Here is a 27,272-nt window from a genome sequence, read left to right as displayed (position 1 = left end):
GTCTCTTGTAGACAGCATATATAGAGGTCTTGTTTTTGTATCCGTTTAGCCAGTCTATGTCTTTTGGTTGGAGCATTTAATCCATTTACATTTAAGGTAATTATCGATATATATGTTCCTAATTACCATTTTTTTAATTGTTTTTGGTTTGTTTTTGTAGGTCTTTTCCTTCTCTTGTGTTTCCTGCCTAGAGAAGTTCCTTTAGCATTTGTTGTAAAGCTGGTTTGGTTGTGCTGAATTCTCTTAACTTTTGCTTGTCTGTAAAGGTTTTAATTTCTCCATCAAATCTGAATGAGATCCTTGCTGGGTAGAGTAATCTTGGTTGTAGGTTTTTCCCTTTCATCACTTTAAATATGTCCTGCCACTCCCTTCTGGCTTGCAGAGTTTCTGCTGAAACATCGGCTGTTAACCTTCTGGAGATTCCCTTGTATGTTTTTTGTTGCTTTTCCCTTGCTGCTTTGAGTGTTTTTTCTTTGTATTTAATTTTTGATAGTTTGGTTAATACGTGTCTCGGTGTGTTTCTCTTTGGGTTTATCCTATATGGGACTGTGTGTGCTTCCTGGACTTGATTGACTATTTCCTTTCCCTTGTTAGGAAAGTTTTCAACTATAATCTCTTAAAATATTTTCTCAGACCCTTTCTTTTTCTCTTCTTCTGGGACCCCTATAATTCGAATGTTGGTGCTTTTAATGTTGTCTCAGAGGTCTCTGAGACTGTCCTCAATTGTTTTCATTCTTTTTTCTTTATTCTGCTCCCTTGCAGTTATTTCCACCATTTTATCTTCCAGCTCACTTATCCATTCTTCTGCCCCAGTTATTCTGCTGTTGATTCCTTCCAGAGTATTTATTTTTAATTTGTTTATTTAATTTATTTATTTTTGGCTGCATTGGATATTCCTTGCTGTGCGTGGGCTTTCTCTAGTTGCGGAGAGCCTGGGCTACTCTTCGTTGCAGTGTGTGGGCATCTTATTGCGGTGGCTTCTTTTGTTGTGGAGCACGGGCTCTAGAGCGCAGGTTCAGTAGTTGTGGCACGCAGGCTCAGTAGTTGTGGCATAGGCTCAGTAGTTGTGGCTCACGGGCTCTAGAACGCAGGCTCAGTAGTTGTTGTGCATGGGCTCAGTTGCTCCGCAGCATGTGGGATCTTCCAGGACCAGGGCCCGAACCCATGTCCCCTGCAATGACAGGCGGATTCTTAACCACTGTGCCACCAGGGAAGCCCTAGAATATTTTTAATTTCAGTAATTGTGTTGTTCCTCACTGTTTGTTTGCTGTTTAGTTCTTCTAGATCCTTGTTAAATGTTTCTTGTATTTTCTCCATTCTGTTTCTGAGATTTTGGATCATCTATACTATCATTACTCTGAATTGTTCTTCAGGTAGTTTGCCTATTTCGTCTTCATTTATTTGGTCTTGTAGGTTTTTAACTCGCTCCCTGTCTGTAACATATTTTTTTGTCATTTCAGTTTTTTGTTTTTGTTGTTGGGTAGTGCTGTATTCTTGTCTTACTGGTTGTTTGGCCTGAGATGTCCAGCACTGGAGTTTGCACTCAGTTGGATAGAGCTGGGTCTTGGTGCTGAGATGAGGACCTCTGGCAGGCCTCACTCCGATTCATATTTCCTGGGGTCTGAGGTTCTCTGTTAGTCCAGCAGTTTGGACTCAGAGCTCCCACCACAGGAGCTTGGGTCCAGCCACCAGCCTGGGAACCAAGATCCTGCAAGCTTCACGGCATGGAAAAAAAAAAGTAAGAAAGAAAAAAAGCAGTACAATATCAAAGAATAAAAAACAAAATAACATTAGACACATAAAATATATATTAGGAAAAATAAAACTATAATTGAAACAAGTACAACAAGGTAAAATAAAACCACAACAGAAAAAAGAAAATAAAAAGGGTGGGGGAGACAAGCCAGAAGGAGAGAACAATAACAAAGTATAAAGAATAAAAGAAAATTAGGAAAATAAAAGATTTATTAGGAAAAATAAAAATATAAAAGAATCAACAACAATGAATCAACAAGGTAAAACAGAACCCCAATCTAAAAGAGGAAAAAAGGAAAATAAAGAGCCTTGGCTATGGGGGCAGAGTTTAGGCAGGGTGGAATTTAGGCAGGGGTGGGGTTTAGGGTGGGGCGGGACCTAGGCAGGTGGGAGGTGACGTTTGAGCATGGGGCGGGGCCTAGGCTCAGGACCCATGCAGCCAGAAAAGGCCTTGGGGGTGGGGCCTAGGCGGGGCAACGTTCAAGCGTGGGGCGGGGCCTCTGCTTAGGACCTGCTCGGAAGGGGAGAGGCAGCATGTAGAAAGGGGGGTCTCTGGAGTGTGGAGTTCCGGAGTTTGAAGGTAGGGCCCTGGGTGAGGGTGTGTGTGTGGGGTTTAGGCCCAGAGCGTTGGAGAGGGTCTCCGAGTGTAGAGGTGGGGCCCTGTGTGGGGGTGTAGGGGCGGGGCTTGGGCTCTGCACAGCAGGAGGGAGGCTCCGAGGGCAGAGGATTAGGCCCGGGAGCCCAAGAGGCTCCCTGGTGCCTAAGAGGACAGGGAAAGTGCTGGCCCCGTTCCCTTCCATTCCTTCATGCCCCTCCCCCACCATCTCCCTCAGGGTCTCTCCCGTCGCCACTGGACCCCTAACTGTGGGTGGGTCCCGCTGGGTGTAGGAACTCCTCCTCTCCCCCAGCCACCCCTCAGGGATGCTGGTCCCGGAGGTCTGGCCTTTACTTTTGCTCCCCCTTCCCTCCCTCCCACTCCCTCAGGACCCGCGTGGCTGGAGGGGGCCTAGGTGGGCAGAGTATCAGGCCTGGGATCTCAGCAGGTTCCTGAGGGCCTAAGTGGGCAGGGGAAACCTGGCCACGCTCCCTTTGGATCCTCTGCCCTCCCAGTGTTCCCCAGTTTCCCCCTTTGGGCGTGGGATCCCTTCCCCTCCCCCAGCCGCCCCTCGGGCGCCACTCCCGTCCCGCCTCCACTTCTCCCCCTGCACTCCCCCCACGACCCACGTCCTACCCGGCCGCTGGGGGTACCTCCCGTCCCCTTAGGTGTCCATGGTTCCCCTCCGGTGCCTGGTAGGTACCCTAGTTGTGAGGAGACGCGAATTCCAAATCCTCCTAATACGCCATCTTGACTCTGCCCCTCATCATGTATTCTTACAATTTTTGTTTAAGTCAAAACCCTATGATCGGGAGGGAGACGCAAGAGGGAAGAGATATGGGGATATATGTATATGTATAACTGATTCACTTTGTTATAAAGCAGAAACTAACACACCATTGTAAAGCAGTTATACTCCAATAAAGATGTTAAAAAAAAAAAAGACTCGCCCCCAAAAGAACAAAAAAACCCCCTATGATCCTGGGAAGAGTTCAGAATGTAATGTGATGTCAGCAATCTTTATATTGCTGACAATAAAAACAATCTTTATATATACAAGCAATCTATAGTGTAGGTTCCCATCTTTTTTTTTTTTTTTAAACAAGTGCATATATGTAAGTATATGTGTTTTTAATCATTTAAAAAATGTTTGGAAAGAGAGAAAATGTTAACAGTCATTATCTCTGAGTAGTGGAATGTTCTTTTGACTCATCTGTATTTTCTAGTGTTTTTTTAAATGAACATGTATTACATCATACTAAACAAAAATTATTAATAAAAATGTATTTAGTTTTTCTCTCTGTAAAATGGTGATTAAGACATTGGGTAGAAGCGTGGTGAGCCATTAATAAGTATAGAAGCTGACAGACTACAGTCAATTGATGTTTGCAAATTCTTTAAAATTAGCAAGGTCATTGGAAATAGCCACGGCAACCTCTTTCAAGGAAGTCCAGTCTTCTAACTGATCTGAATCTGGGACAGGGAAGGAAGCATAATAAAAAAGAGTTTTCTCCTCTACCTTCCCAGATTTGAAATCAAAGAGAAGGAACTCTAACTGCAATGAGAATTTTTAATCTGAGGTCCTCGGATGAGCGCCTGGAATTGTATGCTAATTTGTGCATATTGCACAGTTTTCAGGAGAGAATTTTTGGTTTTAAAAGAAGTTAGGGACTCAGATTAAAACCAGAGAGTTTTTCCACTTTCAGAGGATTGTGAGACAAGGAGCTTGCCTTCATTGCTAAGACCACTTAAGTCAGATGGCCTTACAACTGACCACGTTAAAAACGAGTGAGACACCCATGGTGATGACACTACATGCATGCAGAGGCACCTGGTAGTATAATCTGTGACTGATGAAGAAATTATCAGAAATACAGTACATCCAAGTAGATGACGTCTTCTTATACTAAATTTCCTCGGTGATATTGATCAACATATTTTTGGAATTCCCTTTAGAGCACATGACATATTCTTTTGAGTTGCCTCAGTGATGGCAAATCTTGCCTGTTGGGGTTGAATTGGGGTTTTATCAATTGTCAAATGTGACCTAAAATGAATACTGGTAAATAAAGAAGTAATCAAGTTGGGCAAATAATCATCTTTGGCTAAAAATGAGTAAAAGTAAATTACAAGACATTTTCTTAGTTGATTTAGTTATTTGACTTTTAAGTACTTACAAAATGTTTTGAAAGACAATATTTGTATATACTTAACCTATGTGGGGCTTCTTTCTCTATAGGCAAACCCCATGTATTCTAGTTTTCATTTGATGTACTCTTTAATATAAGCTTACTATTTGTATTGAGTCTCCTTGGACTTATGATGCCTGTTTGCCTTCATTCTTTTTACCTAGAGTTAATTTTTTCTTTCTCCTGTGAAATGGCCAGATATATTGATGCAGCCAATGCTTTGGAGCAAGAAACTAAACTGGGGTTACGACGTTTTGAAGTTTGTGACAACGTTGATCTTGAAACTATTTTGATGGAATATGAGAGCTATTATTTTATAAAATTTCAGAAATACCCCAAAATTGTCAAAAAGGCATCAGACACAGGTATCTTTACGTTTCGTGTTTCTTCCTCATTTTATTTCCAGATAGATGATGTCCCCCACCCTACACTGAAGGAATAGACCAGAAGGATTGTGTAGCCTCTCTTAGATCCAGTGCAGACAATTTAAACATGACATCTGGACATTGATGTCCCTTTTGTCACTTTGGCATTTGTTTGAGGACTGTATGATTTAGGGCAGTGAAAGCAAAACCCCAGTGTGTCACAGGTACTTTTTAGAAGACCAGCATTACTTTCGTTTCTTTAGAGATGAAAAGAGCTGTTGGAAGACAATAAGTGACAGAAGACTTTTTTCTTGTTGGGAAGACCTATTATCCATCTTGAAAATAACATGAAAATGAGTATTGGTGAGGCTAATAGCTCATGTATAGATAATGAAATGCTTTTGGAAGCCATCAATCCAGATAATGATCAATATAATGCAAAGACCCAGTATAGGTTAACAGTCAAGGAGGCTGGCTGGAGGAAAGATCTAAAGTTAGGGTCCTGTGTTTTGTAGTGACATTGACTTAGAAGTCTATAAGTGGGGAAAGTAATTATAAACCAAGGGAGATCATTGTCCTGTTTACAAGGCACTTGTTAAGCCACAGACTTTAACATTTCATGTGGGGACCAGGAAACCAAGAGGAATATCAATTAAAATTAGCCAGCACTGAATCTCAGAGCTGGAGGTGTTCTGAGAGGGTGGTGTTTTATCTGAGCTCCCTTCCAATGCAGGGTTCAAAGCTCCACATCCTTGGCTGGTTGTTGGATCTGGGTTTTGGCAGAAAATGCACTGACTCCTAACCACTGGGCCGCCAGGACTGTTATTGACATGATCTGATATCTAGAATGCTAGTTCTAGCTTGGAACCACACTCTCCTGGGATATTGGACACAATGTCTTTTTTTTTAAGGTAAACAGGCAGAATAGACTGGTAAGTGTTCCCTGCCAGGCTCATGCAGTCATCCTGGTGTCCCAGGGACCACAGCAAAATGGTGTCAAGTTCATGAAAACTTAATAAAATGGTAACTATAAAGCTAGCCCACATTGGAGGTGCCACTGAGTCTGTGTTCTCGAACATGTTTAATATCTGAGGTCTTTGGGGTCCTTGTGTGGAAATGCTTGGGAAGCATGGGCTTCTTTCTCTTCGCCGGTAGGTAATTCCACTCCTCTCTGGATGACAATAGCTTAGAGTTTATGGATGTAGCACAAATTTTAAGAACAATGTAAAAGGAAAAACATACCTGAAAAATCGCTTTCTCTTAAAAATTAAATCTTTCCTTTTCCTCCCAATATTTGTTTTGCCACAGCAGAAAATAATTTACCACAAAGAAGTGGAGGGAAGACCAGAAGGTAAAGTAAATAGTAATTCATCTTGACCAACTCAACTCTAGGAGTTTGTGGGATCTGTTTCCAGAAGATTCTCTAGTGCAGCTCCATGTCTGCCTACCAGCAATACCAGACTGGTCCTGTGACCTTGGTGGACCCAGCCACGGGTTCCCCTCATGTTACAGATGTTCAGGACATGGACCAATGTCTGTTGGTTCTCTGGTTTTACTACAAAGAATTGTGTGCACTGATGCTCTGTCTTTCTAGGCTGGGTGGTATGAAAAGTATGGACCTCAGAGATTAAAAGACCCATGTTCAGCTCCCAGCTCTGCCACTTACAAGCTTGGAGCAGGAGCCTGACACATAGTGAGTTCCTGCCACATAGTAAGCACCCAAGAAATATAATTTTCCCTTTTCATGTCGTACCTGTCATTTCTTTGTGCACTCCAGATCACATGTCCTGACTGTCTGAAGGGAATCAGATCTATCTTTTCCTCTCCTTTTCTCATGCTCCCCTTATATTTCTTTCTCCAGCTTCTCAAATCCAAGTCTGATCTGGCACTTGGGGTATCTGATTAGAGCCCCTCTGTCTCTTGACCATCCTGGGTTGACACAGGCCCCCAGTCTTGCCTCAGTGTCCATCCCATTCCTCTCTTCACTCCAGACCACACCCCTGTCGTCGGAGCCTGTTCAGAAATGCCCCGGACGGCACAGCTTTGGGGCATCAAGGCCTGTGGTATTACAATAAAGCCCAGACCTCAGGGGAAGGTGGAAGTGGGCTTCTGGCAGGGGCCACACAACCACTCAGGCAGTGAACAACATTTTTTAAAATCTTAGAATGCAATTGAAAGGAGTAAACTTAGATTGTGATCATAATAAGCAACTCATTAGGCCATCAAGAAGTGTTGTGAATTCCGCGAATCCCACTAGGCTCTCTGCTCTGTGACTCCAGTCCCTTGTCTGCAGCCTAAGAAGGAAGGGACTGAGACACCTCACCTTTTATGAGCGAAGGTGTTTGACATCGCTTGTAGAAGAGCCCTGGAGCCCGAGCCTGCTTCCTGATGATACTCACTGTGATACTCAGCCTGAGGCTCCCTTTGCTTTGTGCGATTCTTTAGGAATAGGTTTACTGTTTTGACCAAAGTGTTCTTCTTTTATTTATGGTTTCCATAAAGCTAGTCAGACTCTGGTAATAAATGATAACTACTTGGGAACAGAAACAGCAGCATTTTAAGAGGCAGCTTTGGAGCGCATTTGGATTCTGATTGCTTTTCAGCCACACATTCATGTCTGGAACTTCCTCAGCATTCCTTACCTGGCAGAACGTTCTGTGAGTGAATGTCCCTGGAGCCCTTTGCCTCCCTTTAGGGCTGGAGCATGGTGGCATCGGACAGCTGGGGGCTTCTTCAGCCCCTCTCTGGGTAGCTGTTTGTACATGGCAACCATCGAGGTTGGATGGCAAATGGTTGGCATCAGGAAGTATAACTAGAAAAGTGATGCATGGTGTTTGTGTATAATTTTCTACTTAAAATAGTTATTGAAGTGAGAGGTTGTGTCATGAGACTGGTTATTAACAAATGAAAGTGCTTTTTCCTAATTCCTGCATCTCACACCAGAGAGCAAGCTCCGACTTTACAGATTTGCAGATGACCCAAAGGAGGAAAGGTTACCTTGTGTGACGAATGACAGAATTAGGATGCCAAAAGATCTGGACAAATTAGGAGACGGGTCCAAAATAGCAAGATGAACTGTAATGAAATAATGTTTAAGATCTAATCAAAGATTCACAACAAATAGCTCCATTATTACAAAATCTGAGACCTAGAAATCTGAGTGACAGAAGATGCAGTGTGAGTCGACAGTACGCTGTGATTGCTAATGTGGTCTCGGGCCTCATCAATAGAAACACAGCGTCCAAAAAGTAGGAAGTGGCTCTATTCCAGTCAGGTGACAGTGGACAAAGGGAAGATGACCAGGATGAGGACGACTCTGGGAGCCAGGTAACCTTAGGAGTGCTTGGAGCAACTGGAGGTGTTTAGCTTGAAGAACAGAAGACTTGGGGTGGGGGTGGGCACCTAGAACAACACGGTGGCAGTCTTCACTTTCTAAAGAGAGATTAGGCCTTCTTTGCAGAATTCCATAGGGCACACCAAGGACTGGTGACTAAAGTTAAAGCAGGGTGAATTTGGTTTCATATCCAGAAGAATTTTACAATCCTTAGAGCTGATTGGAAATGAATTGCATTGCTTGTACATTAGTGCACATGTCTTTGGTCATGTCAAAGCAAATCTGTGAATCAGTTAACCTCCAATGGGAAATCAAAGTGGGAAAATGGCTCCCGGTTCTTCGCCAGCCTCACAAGGATGTTTAGGCACGTTTTATATATATGTATCACGTATATACATGTATATGTGTGTATGTGTATATATATATATGTCTCCTTACTTCATTTAAACCAATGCTACTCATAGGGTTTGTACTTGTACAATGCTTGGCACTCATTTCATAGATGGTTGATTTTTGTGCCAGCAAAATGCCTAAGGGACAGACATTCTTGTTCCTTGGTTACAGATGAAAGACAAATGCCCTGAGAAACCGCCAGTTGTCCACGTCTTATGACACTCACCCCAGAGGGCCCAACACTGGGATCACCACGAGCGGACACTGGTGTGGTATTGGCGTGGGTGATCTTGCTGGCCAAATACCTACGCGTTTATATTAGACACCAGCAACTTTTTCTTTCCTACAAAAAAATGAGGTTGAAATAGCAGCTCTGTGAGACCACTTAGAACATGGGGAGAAATACTTATAGCGAACGTCCTGTAAACGCTCCTCACGTGAGGGACGAGAACCAAACAACTTTCCGTGGGGGAGCTCATGTTCTGCCCCGCGAGCACACCCTGCCTCTCTCTGGATATCGTCGCCTACCTGAAAATATTCCATGTCTACTTATGCGGACATAGTGACAGGTTTATTTTACCTTTGAATTGATGTATGACATAAACACAGTCAAATGCATGCATACTATTTGAACCACCACAAGTCCCACCCCCGGGGCGGGCCTCCTTGCAGGCAAGGCTCCCCGTCTCCACCAGAGTTAGCTACCACTGGGACTTCCAGCCCCATCAGTTCATTTTGCCTCAAGTGAACAATATTTGGTGAAAATTTGTTCTGCAAGTGTGAATGATCTGTGACAGCAGAGATGAGGGAACTTTGCCTCCCTTCCACAAGCCACTTTTGATGCTGGCTGTGCGTGGCTTGAAAGGCAGTAGGCAGGGTGCACCCAGCACGATGGATTGAGATGACGGACAGATGCCCAGGACTTCCTAATGTTTCTTAATTTCAGCAGGAGGACCCCTTCCTGCCCCGCACCCTTCCCCTGGTCTGAGTACTGTTGTTAAAGGAAGGTGGGAAGAAACATCGGAGGAATGCTTGTAGAGCAGTGTGTTCTTAGGGATAGAAAGCTATCTGTAGAAGCCACGTGGTGTGAAGGGGAAATGAAGAGAGGGTGTCAGGGACCTCCAGGAGGAAGTGGACCCTCTAGCCCAGTCTTGGAGGAACCTGGATAGACTGAAGAGGGACAGGGCCGGGCTGGGCAGAGTGGGAGGACGGTGCAGACAGACTTGCATCTGCAGATCTTTCCAGAACTCTCTTTAAATGCACTATGCAAGGTGTTTAGCTGCCTCAAATTCAGTTAAAAGGACTTCCACCATGGTCTTTGTTCCCTCCTCTAGAGTGACGAGCGACAGTTGTCAAAACCTTCCCAAGATCAGCCAGCAGAGGCCACGGTCCAAAACCATGGTGGGGAAGCCAGGGGGCGCCAAGCCCCTCCACAGGGAGCATCCTAAAGAGGTCGGGCCGGCTTTACTTGACGTTGGTAAAATTGCAGGTGGCTGAGAAACAGCCCCAAGAAAAAAGTCACATTTATTTGTTTATTGAGCACAATTTGATTTTGTTAAATTGTAGATTTTCTTCCAGCACACTGGGTTAAAAGGACGGGCAGATCCCCGGGCTTCCTAACGTTTCTTCACTTGGAAGGAGGACTCCTTCCTCCCCACAAGCTTTCCGTTGGTCTGAGTCCTGGGTGACAGGCCTTGAGGGGTGAGTCCTAGGCCCAGTCAGAGCAGGAGGGCCTGGTCCTCACGAAGCACAATCCTCCCGCTTGAGGAAACCGTAGGTGCCAGCTCTACCTGTCCTGAAGCGTGTCCCTGGGGTCCGAAGTGTAGGCCAGTGTAGTCTTGGGTGTGGCTGGGCCTCACAGTCTCCTGCTGGGTTTCTCCAAGGCGCACATGGTGGGTCACCACCCCAGACCTCCACACTGGACTTTCTGGGGAAAGAGATGGGTAGCAAGAGGAGAGAGCCCAGCAGGCGGGTGAAATCCTTGCCAAGAACCTTCTGGTTTAGGACAAAACATACCAGGTTTCAAAGGAAAGAGAACTAATGGAAATGGTGAAGAGGAATGAAAGAATGCATGTCAAAGCGGTCTGGTGGGATAGAAAGGCATCATCACAAAACTCAGTTGGTCAAAAGGCATCTCTCACCTGCAAGGAGGTTGTGTAGTCCTGGCCATTGCAAACTGGCTCAGGGGGAGGGGAGGTGAAGGGGGGCAGGATGAATCCCACAGGAGGCTGGCTAACTGTCGACTATGTTGCATCTCCAAACTCAGCCGCCCCTGCCCACAAATACCTCTGGTCCGAGGAGAAAAGACAGGCCAGTGAGTGGGCATGGGTGGAGGCCCAACCATTTCCTCCACTGCTTGTGCTCTCAGAGCCCATGGCTTCCTGGGACAGCTCCTCCTTCCTGGCACAGGCAGAGTTTATTCATCTTGTTGGGTCTGCACAGAAGAGGTTGAATCACACGTGGGAGTCCCCGTTTGCAGAATGGTGTGGGACGACGGGACGGGCAGCTGCAGCCAGCATCTCGAAGTTGCTTTCCGCAGCTGACTTCTCACTGTCTTCCTCTTTCTCCAGGAGCTTGTCAATCACACTCATAAGGAGAGTGCTGACTTTGGCTTAAGTATATCTGGAATCAACAAAGGCAGTGGAGAAGAAAACATCCACCCACCAAAAGTAAGTGGGACTCATGAACGGAACACTAAATGGAGGAATTCCCTTTTCTTTTGGAAAATGAAAAATTCTAAGTGTTATATTTGTCAAAGAGGAAAAGTAATATGTGATGATCAAAGGTTGGCTGTGGGGTGAATTGGCAAGGGACTGGCTGCGGATGAGACCCTGAGGTGCTGGTCTGGATCCCCCTCCTGGGTGGATGGACTTGAATGAACGGCCCCATCTCCAAGGGGCTCAGTTTCCCATTTGTAAATTGCTGGGTTTGGAAGAGATGGCTTCTAAGGTTCCTTTCAGCTTAAAAATTCTGTGATGACAGTAACAAAGTGCTCTGCGATACCTAAGGAGTTGTGGCCTCGCACTCATTCTTTTCTGCCCTGTCAGTAGGAGTTGACTAGCAGTGTTCCTTTCTCCTTGGAGATGTGGCTCCAGGCTTGAATGTAATTTCATGTGAACCAGGAAACCTCAGTTGATATAAGGCTGATCTTGTCCTCAATAGATATTTATCCCTTTCCTAATGAACCTCACGTCCTGATTCGTAAATAACAGTCTCTCAAACAGAAAGGACCCATATTGGGTAGTTGTAGGCCAAAGGTAGGTAAAAGTGGGTCACGTGGAAATAAAAAGCAGCATCGACACCAACGTGTTTCTCTTGATTATAACTTTTCAGGGTTGAATATCATTGAGTCATCTTTCTTTCTTCGATCGTACGGGACTGCTGACTTACCTCTGGCCAGTTCTTCTCAGGCAGACCAAACTCTGGGTGTGTGTGTCTGGAGGGGAACTGGGAGCATCTATCTCCCTGAAATCAAGGGGAGCCGCTTCATGGGCCAGAACTGGCTCCTTTTAGGCCCTCGATTATATGGGTGATTCCTGGAGGTGACACATTCGAATCACTGCTGCCCATGGAGAAATACTTCCCTGCTCACCGTCACTACCTATGTCACGTTTTTGGTCACTTGTGTGCCCAGCAATGCTGCTCTCATGAACATCTCATGTTAATGTGAATGGATGTTTCTGATCAGGTCAAGGAAGGGGCTATTTAACCCAGCACTTAACCTTTGAAAGAATCTGGCTATAAATTCTCTTTGCAGCAGAAATGTCCTCAGGGTAAACTGTGGACGGTTTTCTCCCTAGCATTTCATAAGCTGAATGAGGGCATATGGTCAGGGGCCTATCTCCAAAATGGGTCTTTCATCACCATCTCAGAGCCCCTAGCTTCATGATTCCCAGGCCCCCGTGCAAATTTTGTAGATGTGCTGTTTCCAAAGGCACTAGCTTTGGAGTCAGCCTGCCTAGGTTCAAAGCCCAGGTCAGACCTTCCTGGCTGTGAATCTTGGGCAAGTTGTTTAATCTCTCCAAGGCTCATTTCTCTCATCTGTGAAATGGAAATAATCATAGTGCCCACTTCCAAGGTCATAATGAAGGGAGTGCCTTAGTCTTACACCCAGCACATAATAAGCACTCAGTAAATGTTGGCTACTGTTACTGTCTTTTATTTTTTACAGGCATCCTTGCTTTTTCATTCTGCCTCTAGGGGAGACAGAAGGAGTATGGGTAGGGGAGACAGATATCTGGGTTTGAATCCTGGTCTTAAGTAACTTGTTAGCTGTGTGGCCCTGGGCAGATCATTTAACTTCTCTGGCCTTACCTCCACATCTGTGAAACTAGGATGCCATTCCCGACTAGCAGAAGTGTTAGAAGGATTGGAAATAATCCTCACAAGTACCTTGCACACCTGTTTTGTGCCAGGCAGTCTCCTGAGTGGTAAATGTACAGTGTAGTCCATAACTAGGAGCTATCAATATTCTTGTGCCAGTGAAGTCTTCCTGCATGGAATGTTTAAAAAGGATGAGACAATACAGGGGAAGTAGACATGTAGGAAGCAGATGGTGTGTCAGGAACTGACAAATGCTTGGGAATTTTATCCAAACCAACTCCATTCTGAAGAATTTCTTTATAACTTGTTTCTTTTTCCTAGAGTGCCCCAACGTGATGAAATCATCTTGTTCATTATTAGTGCAGTTTCTTTTTGAGGCTTTCAGTTTGCACTACATACCAAGGCACATAAATGTGTCTTAATTTAATGAAACTGAGCTATTAAGGTTAGTCTCCCCTCATGTTTTAATAGCCGTTTCAATAACTGTTACTCCGTTTCAGGGCCAAATCATTGACTTCCGAGGGCTGCTCACAGATGCCATAAAAGGAGCAACCAGCAAACTTGGCTTGAATAGCTTCGACTGCAACCCAGACCCTTCAGTAAGTGGCTAAGATGGGACATTCATCTTACAAACTGCCAAAATCCAGATGAACTTTGGGAATATAATTTTGAGTCCAGAGAAACCTTGAGATCAAGTCAAAGTTCATAGCAACCTGCCACCATTTGTGTCCTGGAGATCCGTGCCCTGTTTTTCTTCCCAAGTGATGAAGTAATATTGTAACGTTAGGCTTTCTATTCCTATTGTCAGGAACGATTGTTGAAACCTCTGAGTGCATTTATTGGCATGAACAGTGAGATGCGAGAATTGGCAGCCGTGGTGAGCCGGGTAAGATCTGATATTCAATTCACAAATTTACGGAGGCGGATTGGGGCTCCTGGAGCATTGTGGGCTGCTTCTTTTATTAATAACAATAAATATAATCATTTATTTATAAAGTGCCCCCACTTGCAAAGGCACTCATATTGTTTAGAGGCACAATAATGCATGGTGAATAAATTATAGAATCGTAAAATTACAATATAAAAAGCCCACCATCTCACTATAGAGGCCAAGAAAACCCAAAGAGAAAAAGACTTAGAGTGGAAGGGACAGGTGAAAGGGTGTAGAGCCGAGCCAAGACTTAAGGAAATAAAGCCTCTGAGAGAAGGAAAGAGCACGTCTGCGTCTTGTTTAAACAGTCGAAGCCTAGAAATAGAGATGTTGGGAGTCTGATTTCCTAATTGGAAATTTTCATGAAGAAACAGATCAGTAGGAAGGATCTTACCATCCAAACTACTGATTTTTCAAGAGTGGCCTCCAGGACCTAAAGACAGTGAAGTCTAATGGTTAACGACACAGGCTGTGGAATAGGTTGACCTGGATTTGATTCCTAGATCCTCCTCTTTCTAGCTGTGTGACTTTGGGCAAGTTCCTTGGGAATAGAATAGATTCCTGAGTTATAGGAGGTTTTTCTAATTTCCAGTGATCTTGTATTTAATGAAAGACTGAAACCTAGACAGGCTCAGAGAGATGTTTAAAATGATGCAAGAACTTTACATCTGCTCTGAGGTCATTAAGGTCTGCCAGGTCTCCTTTCAGCCCAGCATTTGTCCCCTGCACGCCTCTGATGTGTCAGGCATGTGCTGGTGGCTGGAAACACAAAGGTGAACGACTCAACACAGTCCTTGCCCATAAGGGTTTCTCGTCCCACGGGCAAGGTGCACTTTGGGAGCATAACGGATGGGTATTGTTGCGCCAAGGAGTGGGGAAAGTGTTAGGGAAGAAGATACACAGGAAACAGCCACGTGAAAAAAGAGTAGAAGAGGGTGGGGGGAGGCGTTCTGGGCAGAGGTGCAGACCTGTGAAATTGTAGCGCTGTGCAGTGCTTCTCAGGAGCCACCTGGGACGCAAGGAATGGTGGGAGATGGGCTGGAGAGAGAGGCCAGGGTTCCTGCATGTAAGGGTGCTGCGAACAGGACCCAGGGCTGGAGTCAGTCTGTGGGAGACTGAGAATCTTCGAAAGTCGTCCATCAGGAGAATGGGGCAATCAAATGTACTTTTAGACAGCTTGTTCTAATGACAGTGTGGAAGGCTATCAAAGACATGGAGATAGGAAGACCAGCTCTGAAGTTATTGCCAGTGAGAGGATGAGGGATTGAGCCAGGCTGTGGTAATTAGGATGCATAAGAGAGCAGAGAAAAATATTTTTATACCCCCAAATCAATAGTCTTGTTAGTGTTTTTGCAAAAGGATACCAGGACTAGTGATAATAAAGTAGAGTAGAAGTGGCCTGAAAGGATTCCATTTGGAACCCTTCCCACAGTACAGTGGGAGGCAGTCGTGCAGACCCTGCTTGAATGCTGACAGGGATGGAAGCTCACCACCTCCTGAGGCAGTCCTGCTGAGTCTTGAGAACTTTTGATTGATATAAGGAGGGACTTCCTACTGGGAACTTAAACAGTACCACGTGGAATTCAATGTCAACTCTAGAAGAAGGCAAGGAATACTGCTATTATCTATGGATGCCTTGAACTCCAGGGTAGTTGAATCCCCACTGTGCGCCAAGCTTTTCCTAAGAAAGTGTGGTAATAAGAATGAGTGGGTGGTCCTTTAAAGACAGGGTGGTTCTCCCAAGATTTTGGAAGACTGAGACCTTTGTCAGCTCACCCAGGAATGGGTCATACATACATCATACACCATGAAAATCACCTGCATAAATAGTTTCTCTAATAAAATTTGTCACTTCTGGTGAAGGGAACTGGGAGGATGGGGGACAGAAGTAGAGGTATAACATCTCACCAGAATTTTTAAAATATGTTTGTATATTTTTGAACCATGTGCATGTATTATTTATTTAAAAATTAAATAAATATAAAAGTAGTTTCCAGATTGTTCTGTAGTCACTCAGAATGACTTTGGAAAAGAGGTGGGTTTTTTGTTTTGTTTTGTTTTGTTTTTGTCCGTAACACTCTAGACATTCAGCTTGCCCAAAACAGCTCCTACTGAGAAAGGCCCCTGAGTGACTGTTCTGATCATCTAGCGAAATTGAAGTTTGGAAACTGTAAATTAGTATCAGTAAAAGCTACCTTAATTGATTACCCTCAGTGGTTGCTGCAGGGCTCTGCTATGTGAGGGGAAGACTTTCGCTTGGTTGTTGGCTTCCTTGGATTTTGTAGAAGCAATTGCTCCTGATGGAAGTAGGGAGCGATCACTAGGGAAAAAGAGAAATTGGTTTCAGAGGAGCGTTATCTCTTTTAGGCAGCAAATTACGAAAGTGTTTTCGAGATCAAGGAGTAAGAGAGAGGGCAGGCAACGGCTAGGAACTATGTTTCAGAGTAAAAGCTAATGTAATTTGTAGGCATATTCTGTAGCTTCTTTGATTACGGTTGTAAATCAGCATGGTTTGCTATTGACCGAAGACAGGTATAGTCCCTCATTAGAAGATTTTTTTTTTTTTACCCTAAAAGTACCATATTATATCAGCAATGTCTTCTTCAGGGAATATCACTGAATATTTTCATGACATCCCTTTGGTGAACTAGCCTCAGATTACAATGTGTATATATACACATGTATCTAATATGAAAAGTGTTTATCACAGGCACTTTATGTCCTATTGTAAGTCAGGTATTCTGCTGCTCCAATGTTTATTACAGCTGTGGAGGAGAACATTAGTTTTAACAAAATGATCAAATGTGCATTGCAGGACATTTATCTCCATAATCCAAACATAAAGTGGAATGACATTATTGGACTCGATGCAGCCAAGCAGTTAGTCAAAGAAGCTGTTGTGTATCCTATAAGGGTAAGGATGGGAAGGAAGCCTCTTGGGAGATATTTCTGTTCATTATCCATTGGACAAGCTATATGTCATATACCCATCAGGAAGAGAATGACAGGGTGCTTTTCTGTCCACAAATTAACTTTTTGCCTGTGTCACAATATTTTGTCAACACTGGAGCACCAAGGCTCAGTCCATTCTAGGCAATTTGAAATCATGTTACATGATTTGAAGGCAGGTGTCTGCTCTAAGAGGTAATTTAAGATCTAAGACTCTATAGCATATATGATTTGTCAGTTACTATAGGTTCAAATCAGCCTGCCTCCCTAAAAATATTTAGAGTAGAAATACCTGCCATAAGAGAGAGCATCTGACTTTGTTTGCATAGATCTTCCCCCTGCCCCCAACACCCCCATCATTGGGGGCTTTGCTTTCAGCTGGTTGTAAAGACTAGACAGCCCCTTCCAGGGCACTGGCCAATAGAGCCATAGGGCTGTGCTCAGCTTATTCCTGACAAAGTTTTGTGCAGAGTGGCTCACTAAATAGGAAGAAAAATAGGAAAACAAGACTCTTCATGTTTGGTTTACAACAGTGGTGATGAGAAGGTCAGTGTACCACATGGCTTTTGCTGTATAGCAGACCACCCCAACACTTAGTGCCTTAGAATGACAATCATTTATTTGTTTGCAATTCTGTGGGTGGGCTCTTTGGGCTGGGCTTAGCTGGGCCAGCTTGGCTCTTTTCCACGTGATGTTGGTTGGGCTCACTCACACGTCTGGGGCATCTGGGGTGGCTGGAAAAGCTGGAAAAGCTGTGAAAGCTGGGATCACCAGGCAGCTGAGGCCTCTCTCTGCCTCTCGTCCTCTGGCAGGAGAGCCCAAGTCTTGCTCACACGGTGCAGAGAGTTCCCAGACAGAAGCAAGAAAGGGCAGGACCCAATCCGTGAGCCTTTCCCGTGTCTCTTCTCATATTCCGTATATTTGCTCGTCTCTATTTTCAAGTCTCTTCTTCTATTTGCTAATGTCCCACTGGCCAAATTCACAAGGCAAAATCCAGATTCAAGCGATAGACAGATATCCTCTCCCTCTTGGTGGAAGGAGCTGCAAATAATTTGTGGCCATTTTTTGTAATCTCCTGCAGTTAGGATTACAGATTTACTTTATTGAATAACCTATTTATTCTTACCACTGCGCCCTTGCAGCCCCTGATTTTTGGATGCTTCTTTTTGAATGGGACAAAATCAGTAAATTTGGACTGTCTTCCCTTTCTTCCTTCCTGTGTTCAGACATGGGGGTAAGAAATATACTGGTGTTCAGAATTAGTAGAAATGTATTTATTCCCTATTTCCTCTGAGTGGCTCTATTGTACAAGACTTCTTGTACGAAAGAATAGAACTGCCCAATCAGACTCTGGTTATCTGTTATCTCCATGGTATTAGAAGTTCCACATGATGTCAACATTTTGACATTAGCATCAGCAAGAAACTAATAGCTAGTTATAATTTTACTATTATTTTTCCTTCTCCTTGGTTCTCTATCAACTCCAGATGGCTTGAGTTTGAACTAATGGGAGAGACTCACTGAAAGTCCACGCATGTCCTGTTTGGAGTCAGTGTCTCATAATGTATTCTGCACTGAATGTTTGCAACTTCCAAATCAGGCTTCACCATAGCTTTGAGCTTTATTCACATACACTTTTGTATGTTGGTTCTAGTATGTATCTTAAAGAGCATACCTGCTTCACAACATTCAAAAGATTGCCAGATGCTCTGCATATATGTCGAACTCTGGGGGAAATGATGTTATGCATGTGAGAAATGACTATTGAAACGGAGAGAAAAGTACCTACATATGCCTTTCTTCTCCTTAAAATAACTGCTCTTTTAAAAAGTGACAAAAATTAAGCCATGCATCCTATCAAGTGTGAAGGTAAAATTGGGATAAGTAAGATATATATATGTATATGTATATATATATAGAGAGAGAGAGAGAGAGAGAGAGGGAGAGGGGGGGGGGGGCGGGGAGGGAGAGAGAGAGAGAGGGAAGGAAAAAGCCAGCCTTAAAAAAAGGAAGGCCTGGGCTTCCCTGGTGGCACAGTGGTTGAGAGTCCGCCTGCCAATGCAGGGGACACGGGTTCGTGCCCTGGTCCGGGAAGATCCCACATGCCGCGGAGCGGCTGGGCCCGTGAGCCATGGCCGCTGAGCCTGCGCGTCTGGAGCCTGTGCTCCGCAACGGAAGAGGCCGCAACAGTGAGAGGCCCGCGTACCGGAAAAAAAAAAAAAAAAAGGAGGGCTTGACGCAGAGTTGCATGTGTTTCACCCTAGCTCCCCTAGCTTGCCTGAGCTCAGGGCGCGCAGGCTGACGTACCGATACTAAACCTCATCCTTGTTCCTTGCTCCCATAGTACCCACAGCTGTTTACAGGAATCCTTTCCCCCTGGAAAGGACTGCTGCTCTACGGACCTCCAGGTAAAGGGCTTTCTGTTTTGGCCTTGGTATAAAGCGTGTGTGCAGAGGACGAGTTGCCCCGTCTGTCCTTACTTCAGGGCTGGGGCAGTGCTTGCTGAGTAACCACCTCCTGTTTTGCTTGTGTGACTGCCTTCTGTCTGCAGGCAGAGGAATGGAGCTCGAGGGCCGCTCATATATTTTACCCACATGTGATTCTAGGTACAGGAAAGACTTTGCTGGCCAAAGCTGTGGCTACGGAATGCAAAACAACCTTCTTTAATATTTCTGCATCTACCATCGTAAGCAAATGGAGAGGGGATTCAGAAAAGCTTGTTCGGGTAGGGATTCTTGATTTTGGTTTTTTAGAATAAGTTCTGGCAAAATACCGTGGTACAAAATGAGGTTATATCTTATTTGTTTTAAGTGATTTGTATGTTCAAATTTATCCTGGATCTTAATTACCAAAAACCTGGGAGGTAGATTGACTACTATGTGTGGCTATCAGTCATGCCCCTATCATCAAACATGATCTCCCTTCCTTTGGGAATTTGACCAACAGCCCTTTTGCAATTCATGCGACTTGGGAATAGAAGCTGGAAAAAATTGTCTCTGAAGTGGTCTATTATTTCTTCATTCAAGAAGCATTTATTATTAAGCATGTGCAGTATATTTAGTTAACATTTATTGAGAGGCTACTATGGTATGCTAGCCCCTATACTAGATACTCTAAGGAAGAATCAAGAAACTTAAAACTTAATTATTCTTTCAGGTCCTCTGAGCAACTTTCCTTTGCAGAGCCCATAGCCTGTAGGGATTTTTTTCTTCCCTTCAGAGATTGTTTCCATCTTTACAATATCTCATTCATAGTATATGGTATATTTTATATTATAAAATTTTACTATATCTTCCAGTCACCTTATGAGAACACTTGTTTTTTGATTTATGCCTCAGTGTAAGGTAGGTCCTGCTTAGAAATCCTGTTAAACTATTGCACTCTGTAGGATGACTGATAAGTAATCAATACAAAGTGGATAAATATGATATATTTCCTGAAAAGAAATTACTCTAAAATATTATGCTTAAATTACATTACTTTGGATAGACTTATTTTCGAAATATTGTGGCTTATTTGGAAGTGATAATAAAATATTTTTAAAGGATTGATTTACCTAAAATAACCTATTACTTTGTGATTGTTCTCAAGTTACTTCAAATGTGTAAGTTTTTATAAATTCTTATCACCCCTACCAGATTGTAATTCATGGAAATCTATGTTGACATCTTCTATTTCATTGTTCTTCATCTTGAGTCTAACTCAGTGCCAGACAGGGTTTAATTTTAGCTGCTTCTAAATTTATGGGTTCCATGTGATTCTAGTTAGCTAGATTTCCATTAGCTTAAATCCAACAAACTAGAATTCTTATCAGCCTGAAGACTTTTCTCTTTAACATTCCATTTCTGCGTGATGAGGAACAACAAAACTTACAAGGTGCCCCCAGAATCAGTTTAGATTCATCTCCTGTTATGAAAAGTGGTGTTTTGAACTATGAGCACAAAACACTGCAAGGTGCTCGGAGGAAGATTCCCTGGACAAGACTCACCCAGGCAAAGAAGAAATTCAGATGTTTAATGAATATTCTGGGTTTTTTTTTTGTTTGTTTTGTTTTTGCGGTATGCGGGCCTCTCACTGCTGTGGCCTCTCCCGCTGCGGAGCACAGGCTCTGGACACGCAGGCCCAGTGGCCACGGCTCACGGGCCCAGCCACTCCGCGGAATGTGGGATCTTCCCGGACCGGGGCACGAACCCGTGTCCCCTGTATCAGCAGGCGGACTCTCAACCACTGTGCCACCAGGGAAGCCCTAATGAATATTCCTAACAAAGATTTAAACTAAATGGACTTTCTTGTTTAATGTTGAATAGCCAGAAAAGTCATTTAACTAGAATGCTCCATTCTGTGTGAGCATTTTATTTAACTCAAGTTTTCCTCTGCTTCAGTATTGTTTTGCTAGACTTCTAAGAGTTAGGAAATGATTCCGCCCCCAATTTTTTCCCCTTCCTTTACCATACATTTAAAAAGTAGCCTTTCAGGGACTTCCCTGGTGGCGCAGTGGTTAAGAATCCACCTGCCAATGCAGGGGACACAGGTTCAATCCCTGGCCCGGAAAGATCCCACATGCCACAGAGCCACTAAGCCCATGCACCACAACTACTGAGCCTGTGCTCTGGAGCCTGCGAGCCACGACTGCTGAGCCTGTGTGCCACAACTACTGAAGCCCGCGCACCTAGAGCCCGTGCTCTGCAACAAGAGAAGCCACCGCAATTAGAAGCCCATGCATGGCAACGAAGAGGAGCCCCTGGAAGAGTAGCCCCCACTCGCTGCAACTAGAGAAAGCCAGAAAGCCAGAAGGCCCAGGTGCAGTAATGAAGAGCCAATGCAGCCAAAGAAAAAAAAGTAGTCTTTCTGAAAAAAATAGTAAAAAAGACCCCTGAGCCTTCTCCCTGGAGGAAACTACTACAATTGCTTTCCAGAACATTTATTTATATCTACATTAACATCAACAACTGTATCTCCATCTCCCTCCCTTTAAGATACAAGTAGGAACATAGCACACATACTCTTCTGTACCTTGTGGATTTTTTCACACTTAACAATGTAACTTGGATATTGTTCCACACTATTATAGATAGACAGAACATGTTTTTAATATGTCTGCATGACACTTCATTGCATGGTTGTACCAAAACGTGTTTAACCAATCTTTTCTTAATACACATTTAGGTTGTTTCCAGTCTCTTGCTATTATGAAGAAAGCTACAGTGAAGAGTCTTTCTATACACGTGTCTTTGCATATAGTGTAGTGTAGGACAATTTCTTAGAAGTAGAGTTGCTGGGTCAGAAGGAAAGAAAACCACTGATTGCCAAATTCCCTGCCGACAGGGTTGCACCAGCTTACATGCCCATCAGTGGTGTGTGTGTTTGCTTCCTCACACCCTGGCCAACACCATGTAGTACCCAAATTTAAAAATCTTTGCCAGTCTGATAGTGAAAGTAATATTTAAGTGCTCAAACATGCATTTCTTTCATTCTGAATGAATTTGAGCATCTTTCTATAGGTTTAGAAGATATTCATATTTCTTATTTTCTATGAAATACATTTTTTGGATATTAAAAAATAATTCAAAAGGAAAACAGGACTTCCCTGGTGGCGCAGTGGTTAAGAATCCGCCTGCCCATGCAGGGGACACGGGTTTGAGCCCTGGTCCGGGAAGATCCCATATGCTGCAGAGCAACTAAGCCCGTGAGCCACAACTACTGAGCCTGTGCTCTAGAGCTCATGATCCACAACTGCTGAGCCTGCGTGCTGCAACTACTGAAGCCCGCGAGTCTAGAGCCCGTGCTCTGCAACAAGAGAAGTCACCGCAGGGAGAAGCCCTTGCACCACAACGAAGAGTAGCCCCCGCTCGCCACAACCAGAGAAAGCCCGCATGCAGCAACGAAGACCCAAAACAGCCAAAAATAAGTAAATAAATAAATAAATAAAGTAATTAATTAATTTTAAAAAAAAGGAAACCAGATAACTCTGCTAATGCTAATCTGGAAGGATCTTATCTTCTGTCCTTTCAGAAATTACTCTCATTTTCTGAGCTCCTGGAAAGAGCCTCACCTGGAAAACCTTGGTCATGCTGTCAAGATTCTTACAGTGAAGCTTTCAGATAAAGAAAGCCCTTCAAGGCCTTCCCCTAAATCAGAGACGCTTTCCTACCATTTGCTTCTCTTTCTATTCCAGTTAAAGAGTTATTTATAGGGAGCCCTTGGTTACGTTTCTCCCTCCCCTCCTAATGTTCATGTCTCTTAGGAGTGGATGCTATTGAGTAGCTGAGTGGTCTCTTTAGCAAATGGACACACCTGTTGCTGCTCACATCTTTCAACATTCCACCCTCCCCCAGTTGTGTGATTTAACTTCCTCCAAGAACTTCTGAAAATTTTAGACTAGTGCTTCCCAAGCACTTACCCAGGGTTCTATATATTCTATATATTCTCTGGCAGTGGAAGGGTAGTGGTGTGGTCCATGTGGAGACATAGGCTCCAGACGTGGTTCTCCTTCCAGCAGGATGTTTGGTCTTATCGAGGCTGTTGGTCTCTCTGCACTTTGGGGAGCTCCTTAAAAACGTGTAAAAGTGTTCTAATATGCCATTTTTCATTGGGTGGATTGCTGCTGTTGTAATCATCCTTAATACCAGGTATATTTGAGCTTTTCTTTTTGTGACAGGAAGACAAATTACCTGCTGCTAATGAGTTGGTCTCTGTTGTGTCTAAAAAACATTTGTGATGAGTGTCCCGGCATTGACACTGTTCTCTTAAGCTCACTGGGCTGAGCCAGAAATAGGATTCTGTGAAAGGAAAACACTTGCACATGAGCATGGAGGGAAGGGACCACACACACACAAGCAGCAGTGAAGGTGAGGAGTTTCCCATTCAGTGACAGGGAGGCCTGTAAGGGACGACCTGCTACTACTATGAAAACCACAATCTGGCCTTTTCTGAGCCCTTCCCCTCTTATTTATTCTGTGATGCTTTGCTAGTGCTAAGTGACACAGAGAGTAAATCTCCTATGCCTATTAAAGAACATCTATTCTTTTCTAAGTCTCTAATGCTTTCTCTGATCAACCAGGGAAGAATTGTATATGGTGCTCAAGAGATTAGTTTCAGGGTTTTTTAAAAAAAGGTATAGTTTTTTATACTCTTTTCATCGCCACCACATCTCCCTTTAGAGCTCTCGATTTTGTTTTTATGGCTGTTCTTTTGCTGGTTGCTTTCCTGTTCTTATTCAGTCTATAATATTTTATTATGGAATGGAACATTTTATTCAATTGGGAATTGCCTTCAAGTACCTGAGCCTACCAAACAGCAGTGTTGGGGACCCCGTGGAGTAATTTGGTGAGCAGAAAGGGCAAAATTCTTTGGCTTTGTTGCCCATGACCGGAACTCTACCCTTTCTCTGCAGTTCTTCCTTCCGAGAATAACCTTATTGTCTCTAAGTGGTAAGGGAAAAAAAATTATTAACTGATTTTACGTATTCCAAGGCTTTTGTGTCCATATGGAACATGTTATTGGCAGGGGGGTCTCAAGGGTTAACTAACAAATTAGCTAACAAACTAACTAACAAAGTTCAGGAACTGAGTTTTATCTTAAGCTCTCCCATTTATGATTAGTAACTTAAAAAAAATAAATTTATTTTTTTTTATTTAGTTTTGGCTGTGTTGGGTCTTCGTTGCTGCACGTGGGCTTTCTCTAGCTGTGGCGAGCGGGGGCTACTTTTCATTGCAGTGCATGGGCTTCTCATTGCGGTAGCTTTGCTTGTGGTGGGGCACGGGCTCTAGGCGCATGGGCTTCAGTAGTTGTGGCACGTGGGCTCAGTAGTTGTGGCTCGTGGGCTTAAGAGCGCAGGCTCAGTAGCTGTGGCGAACGGGCTTAGTTGCTCCACGGCATGTGGGATCTTCCCGGACCAGGGATCGAACCTGTGTCCCCCTGCGTTGGCAGGTGGATTCTTAAGCACTGCGCCACCAGGGAAATCCTATGATTAATAACCTTGAGCTAACCACTTACTCTCTCTGGCTGAAATTTTACCAAGTGGTAAATGGAAATAATTGGACCATGGGGTAGTGCTAGGGAGAAGTAACTGTAATGATTATAAAGTTATTGTGAAATAACAAAGTGAAGCATAAATGCTTAATATTACAGCTATCCTAAGCTTTTAATCTCTGGGAGCATCTGAGAACTTTAAGTATATGAATTAACAAGTGGTTGCTTTTCTCCTACCCAGGTGTTATTTGAACTTGCCCGCTATCACGCCCCCTCCACCATCTTCCTGGACGAGCTGGAGTCAGTGATGAGTCAGAGAGGCACGGCTCCTGGGTAACAGACAGGGTTTTTTTTGTCATCACTTCTCCCCTCTCGTAAGTGTGTTTGACGGTCGGAAGCCCATCGACATTTACCAGCAGAATGAGCCTATTAATAAGCCCACAGATTTTCTGCAGACACACGGAAAGGTCTTTAAATTAGATCATGTTAACTGAATAGCTGATTTAAATAGTTTTTATAACCAGAGGAAGTGTAATTCTCCCTTGCCCTTTCCCCACAGAGTGGATTTCAGGCCTGAAGATCACCCAGCCCCTGATCCCAGGCTGCCATAACCATCCTGCTGGCTCCAAATAGCCCCCCGTGAACACCTCTCCTGGAGCCAGAGGGGCTGCCTGGGGGGAACGGGGCTACCAAGGGCTAAGCCCTGAGAGGCAGCCCTGGACAAGGCGTGTGAGGCCAGGGAAGCCGCCACTTCTCTGTGACACCAGACTGTGGCTCAGCCGGACCGATTTTAAATATGTCACATATGTTATCTCTAAAGATTAAGTGTCCACTAATGTCTGCAGCAGGCAGAACACATCTCAGACTGTAATGAGGTTGTGTGTGTGTGTGTGTGTGTGTGTGTGTGTTTTAAGAACACCTTTCTGTCTTCATCAGAGGTGTTTTTCTTTGAAACTTTTTACTAAACTTGGTATCCCTGGCTTGAAAAAACAGCTCTCAGGGAAAACTCAACACAGCTGCATTTATTGATGGCTTCTAATGGTCTATCATCAAGGCAGAACTAATATTAATAAAAAGTAAACAATTATCTTGTTGGAAGTATAACTAGAATATAATTTATGAAATTTTACTTATTAAAAACCATTTTCCCAGCAGAGAAAAACAACCATCAAGATGCATCCAAGATGCATGGGATTCATGTCGTTGATTGAAATGCAACTGTTTCTATGGCTTCATGGGTGCTAGTCAGCCCCAGGCTAGGTGATCTGCCTCTCCAAAGGGGGCCTGGCGGGAACAGGCAGCTGCCTGGGGGCCTGGCTGGGAGCCCACCAGGCCGCCCTAGTGGTCACTTCCTCTGCAATGCCCTGTGCTCCTGGCCTGCCTTACTGCAGTGACACTCGCCCTTACATGCACTCTGCCCATCTCCATCCCCAGGGCCCTCCACAGCTTTGATTGAGCTACTTTGGAAACTTCATCTACCAGCCTTGAGTGTGTCAGTTTCCTTGTCTGGAAGTTAAACACTAAAACGAGAGTCTTCAAAGGATAAAGGAATAAGGGCAGGTGGTCTGAAGACTTTGGGGGTCATGTTATGTTAAAAGAATAGTAATTATGTGTAAATGCTAGATAAATATATAACGATATTTATATTTCCTCTTAGATAGAAAGGGGCACAGTTCTTAAAAAACCCATAAGCCTAATTTGGGCTGCCACCATATACAGGCAGAGATGAGAAACTGAATGTTGTGTTGTGCTAGAAAGGCACTTTTTTTTCCTTTTAACTTGATCTACATGAGAGCCTGCTGGAGCTGGTCAGGACTTTGAGCCAGTTTTGATTGTGCACGTCCTATGGTGTAGTGACCTCTTTCTTGGCTGGAGGGTCTCAGCAGTGAGGGTGGTGGGAAAATCAGAGGATGAATTTGCACAGAAAACTGCCTCTATTCTGCTGTGCAAGGAAAGCCTAGTTTCTGTGTCATTATCTTGTCTCTTATTAGAAGAGAATGAAATATTGTGTGTGGTTCATCTCTTCTTGGACAGTTTATGTCCATACATTATACTAAAAGAAATAGTGTGTGTAAAGTACTTTCATGCCTGCTATATAAATGAAAAGGATTATTCTCAATGAAGCCATTTTTTAAAAGGGTAAATGATACGGCAGGTCGACACAGTGGGGCTGCCTTTTTTAATCTACTAGTGCCACTGTCTCCCCTTCAGTTATTTTCTGGTTCGTTGTCAACCTTTGTTTTTCTTTTCAATATCATCATTATATTCATTTACTTCTTTTCTGTTACTGTTTGAAAGTAGTACCAATTGCTTCTTTTCTCCAACCCTGGGATGAGTAGCTCCTGAGAATGCGGCAGGGAAGGGGTTAGTTGTCAGAAGGGAACCCGGTCTGCCGTCACTGAGTCCTTGCTATGAGTGTCACTCTGGTCATGAAAGCAAAGACTCTGCCTCTTGGGAGCATCTCACC

At 43.9% G+C, this 27,272-nt stretch overlaps 1 protein-coding gene across 7 annotated transcripts in view; it reads left to right on the top strand.

Annotated features, from left to right (window-relative positions):
• Positions 1-27,272, top strand: part of KATNAL2 (katanin catalytic subunit A1 like 2) — a gene marked incomplete at its 5' end in the record, with an annotated part of 90,860 nt that overhangs the window by 45,433 nt on the left and 18,155 nt on the right. For 3 of the 7 annotated variants that reach the window (XM_079941830.1, XM_079941834.1, XM_079941832.1), the window contains 10 exons: positions 4,738-4,904; positions 6,213-6,255; positions 9,966-10,083; positions 11,202-11,300; positions 13,455-13,553; positions 13,763-13,840; positions 16,701-16,799; positions 19,179-19,242; positions 19,441-19,559; positions 25,047-25,138. In XM_079941830.1, coding sequence (XP_079797956.1) covers positions 4,738-4,904; positions 6,213-6,255; positions 9,966-10,083; positions 11,202-11,300; positions 13,455-13,553; positions 13,763-13,840; positions 16,701-16,799; positions 19,179-19,242; positions 19,441-19,559; positions 25,047-25,138 — 978 coding nt within the window. Of the gene's footprint in view, positions 1-2,287; positions 2,336-4,737; positions 4,905-6,212; positions 6,256-9,965; positions 10,084-11,201; positions 11,301-13,454; positions 13,554-13,762; positions 13,841-16,700; positions 16,800-19,178; positions 19,243-19,440; positions 19,560-25,046; positions 25,139-27,272 lie in introns of those variants that run through there. The other 4 variants (XM_079941833.1, XM_079941831.1, XM_079941835.1 and 1 more) reach the window with 4 other exon arrangements.

The sequence above is a fragment of the Stenella coeruleoalba genome, assembly GCF_951394435.1.
Source record: "Stenella coeruleoalba genome assembly, chromosome: 14".
NCBI lineage: Eukaryota > Metazoa > Chordata > Mammalia > Artiodactyla > Delphinidae > Stenella > Stenella coeruleoalba.
This window is presented reverse-complemented; position numbering and strand designations above follow the sequence as displayed.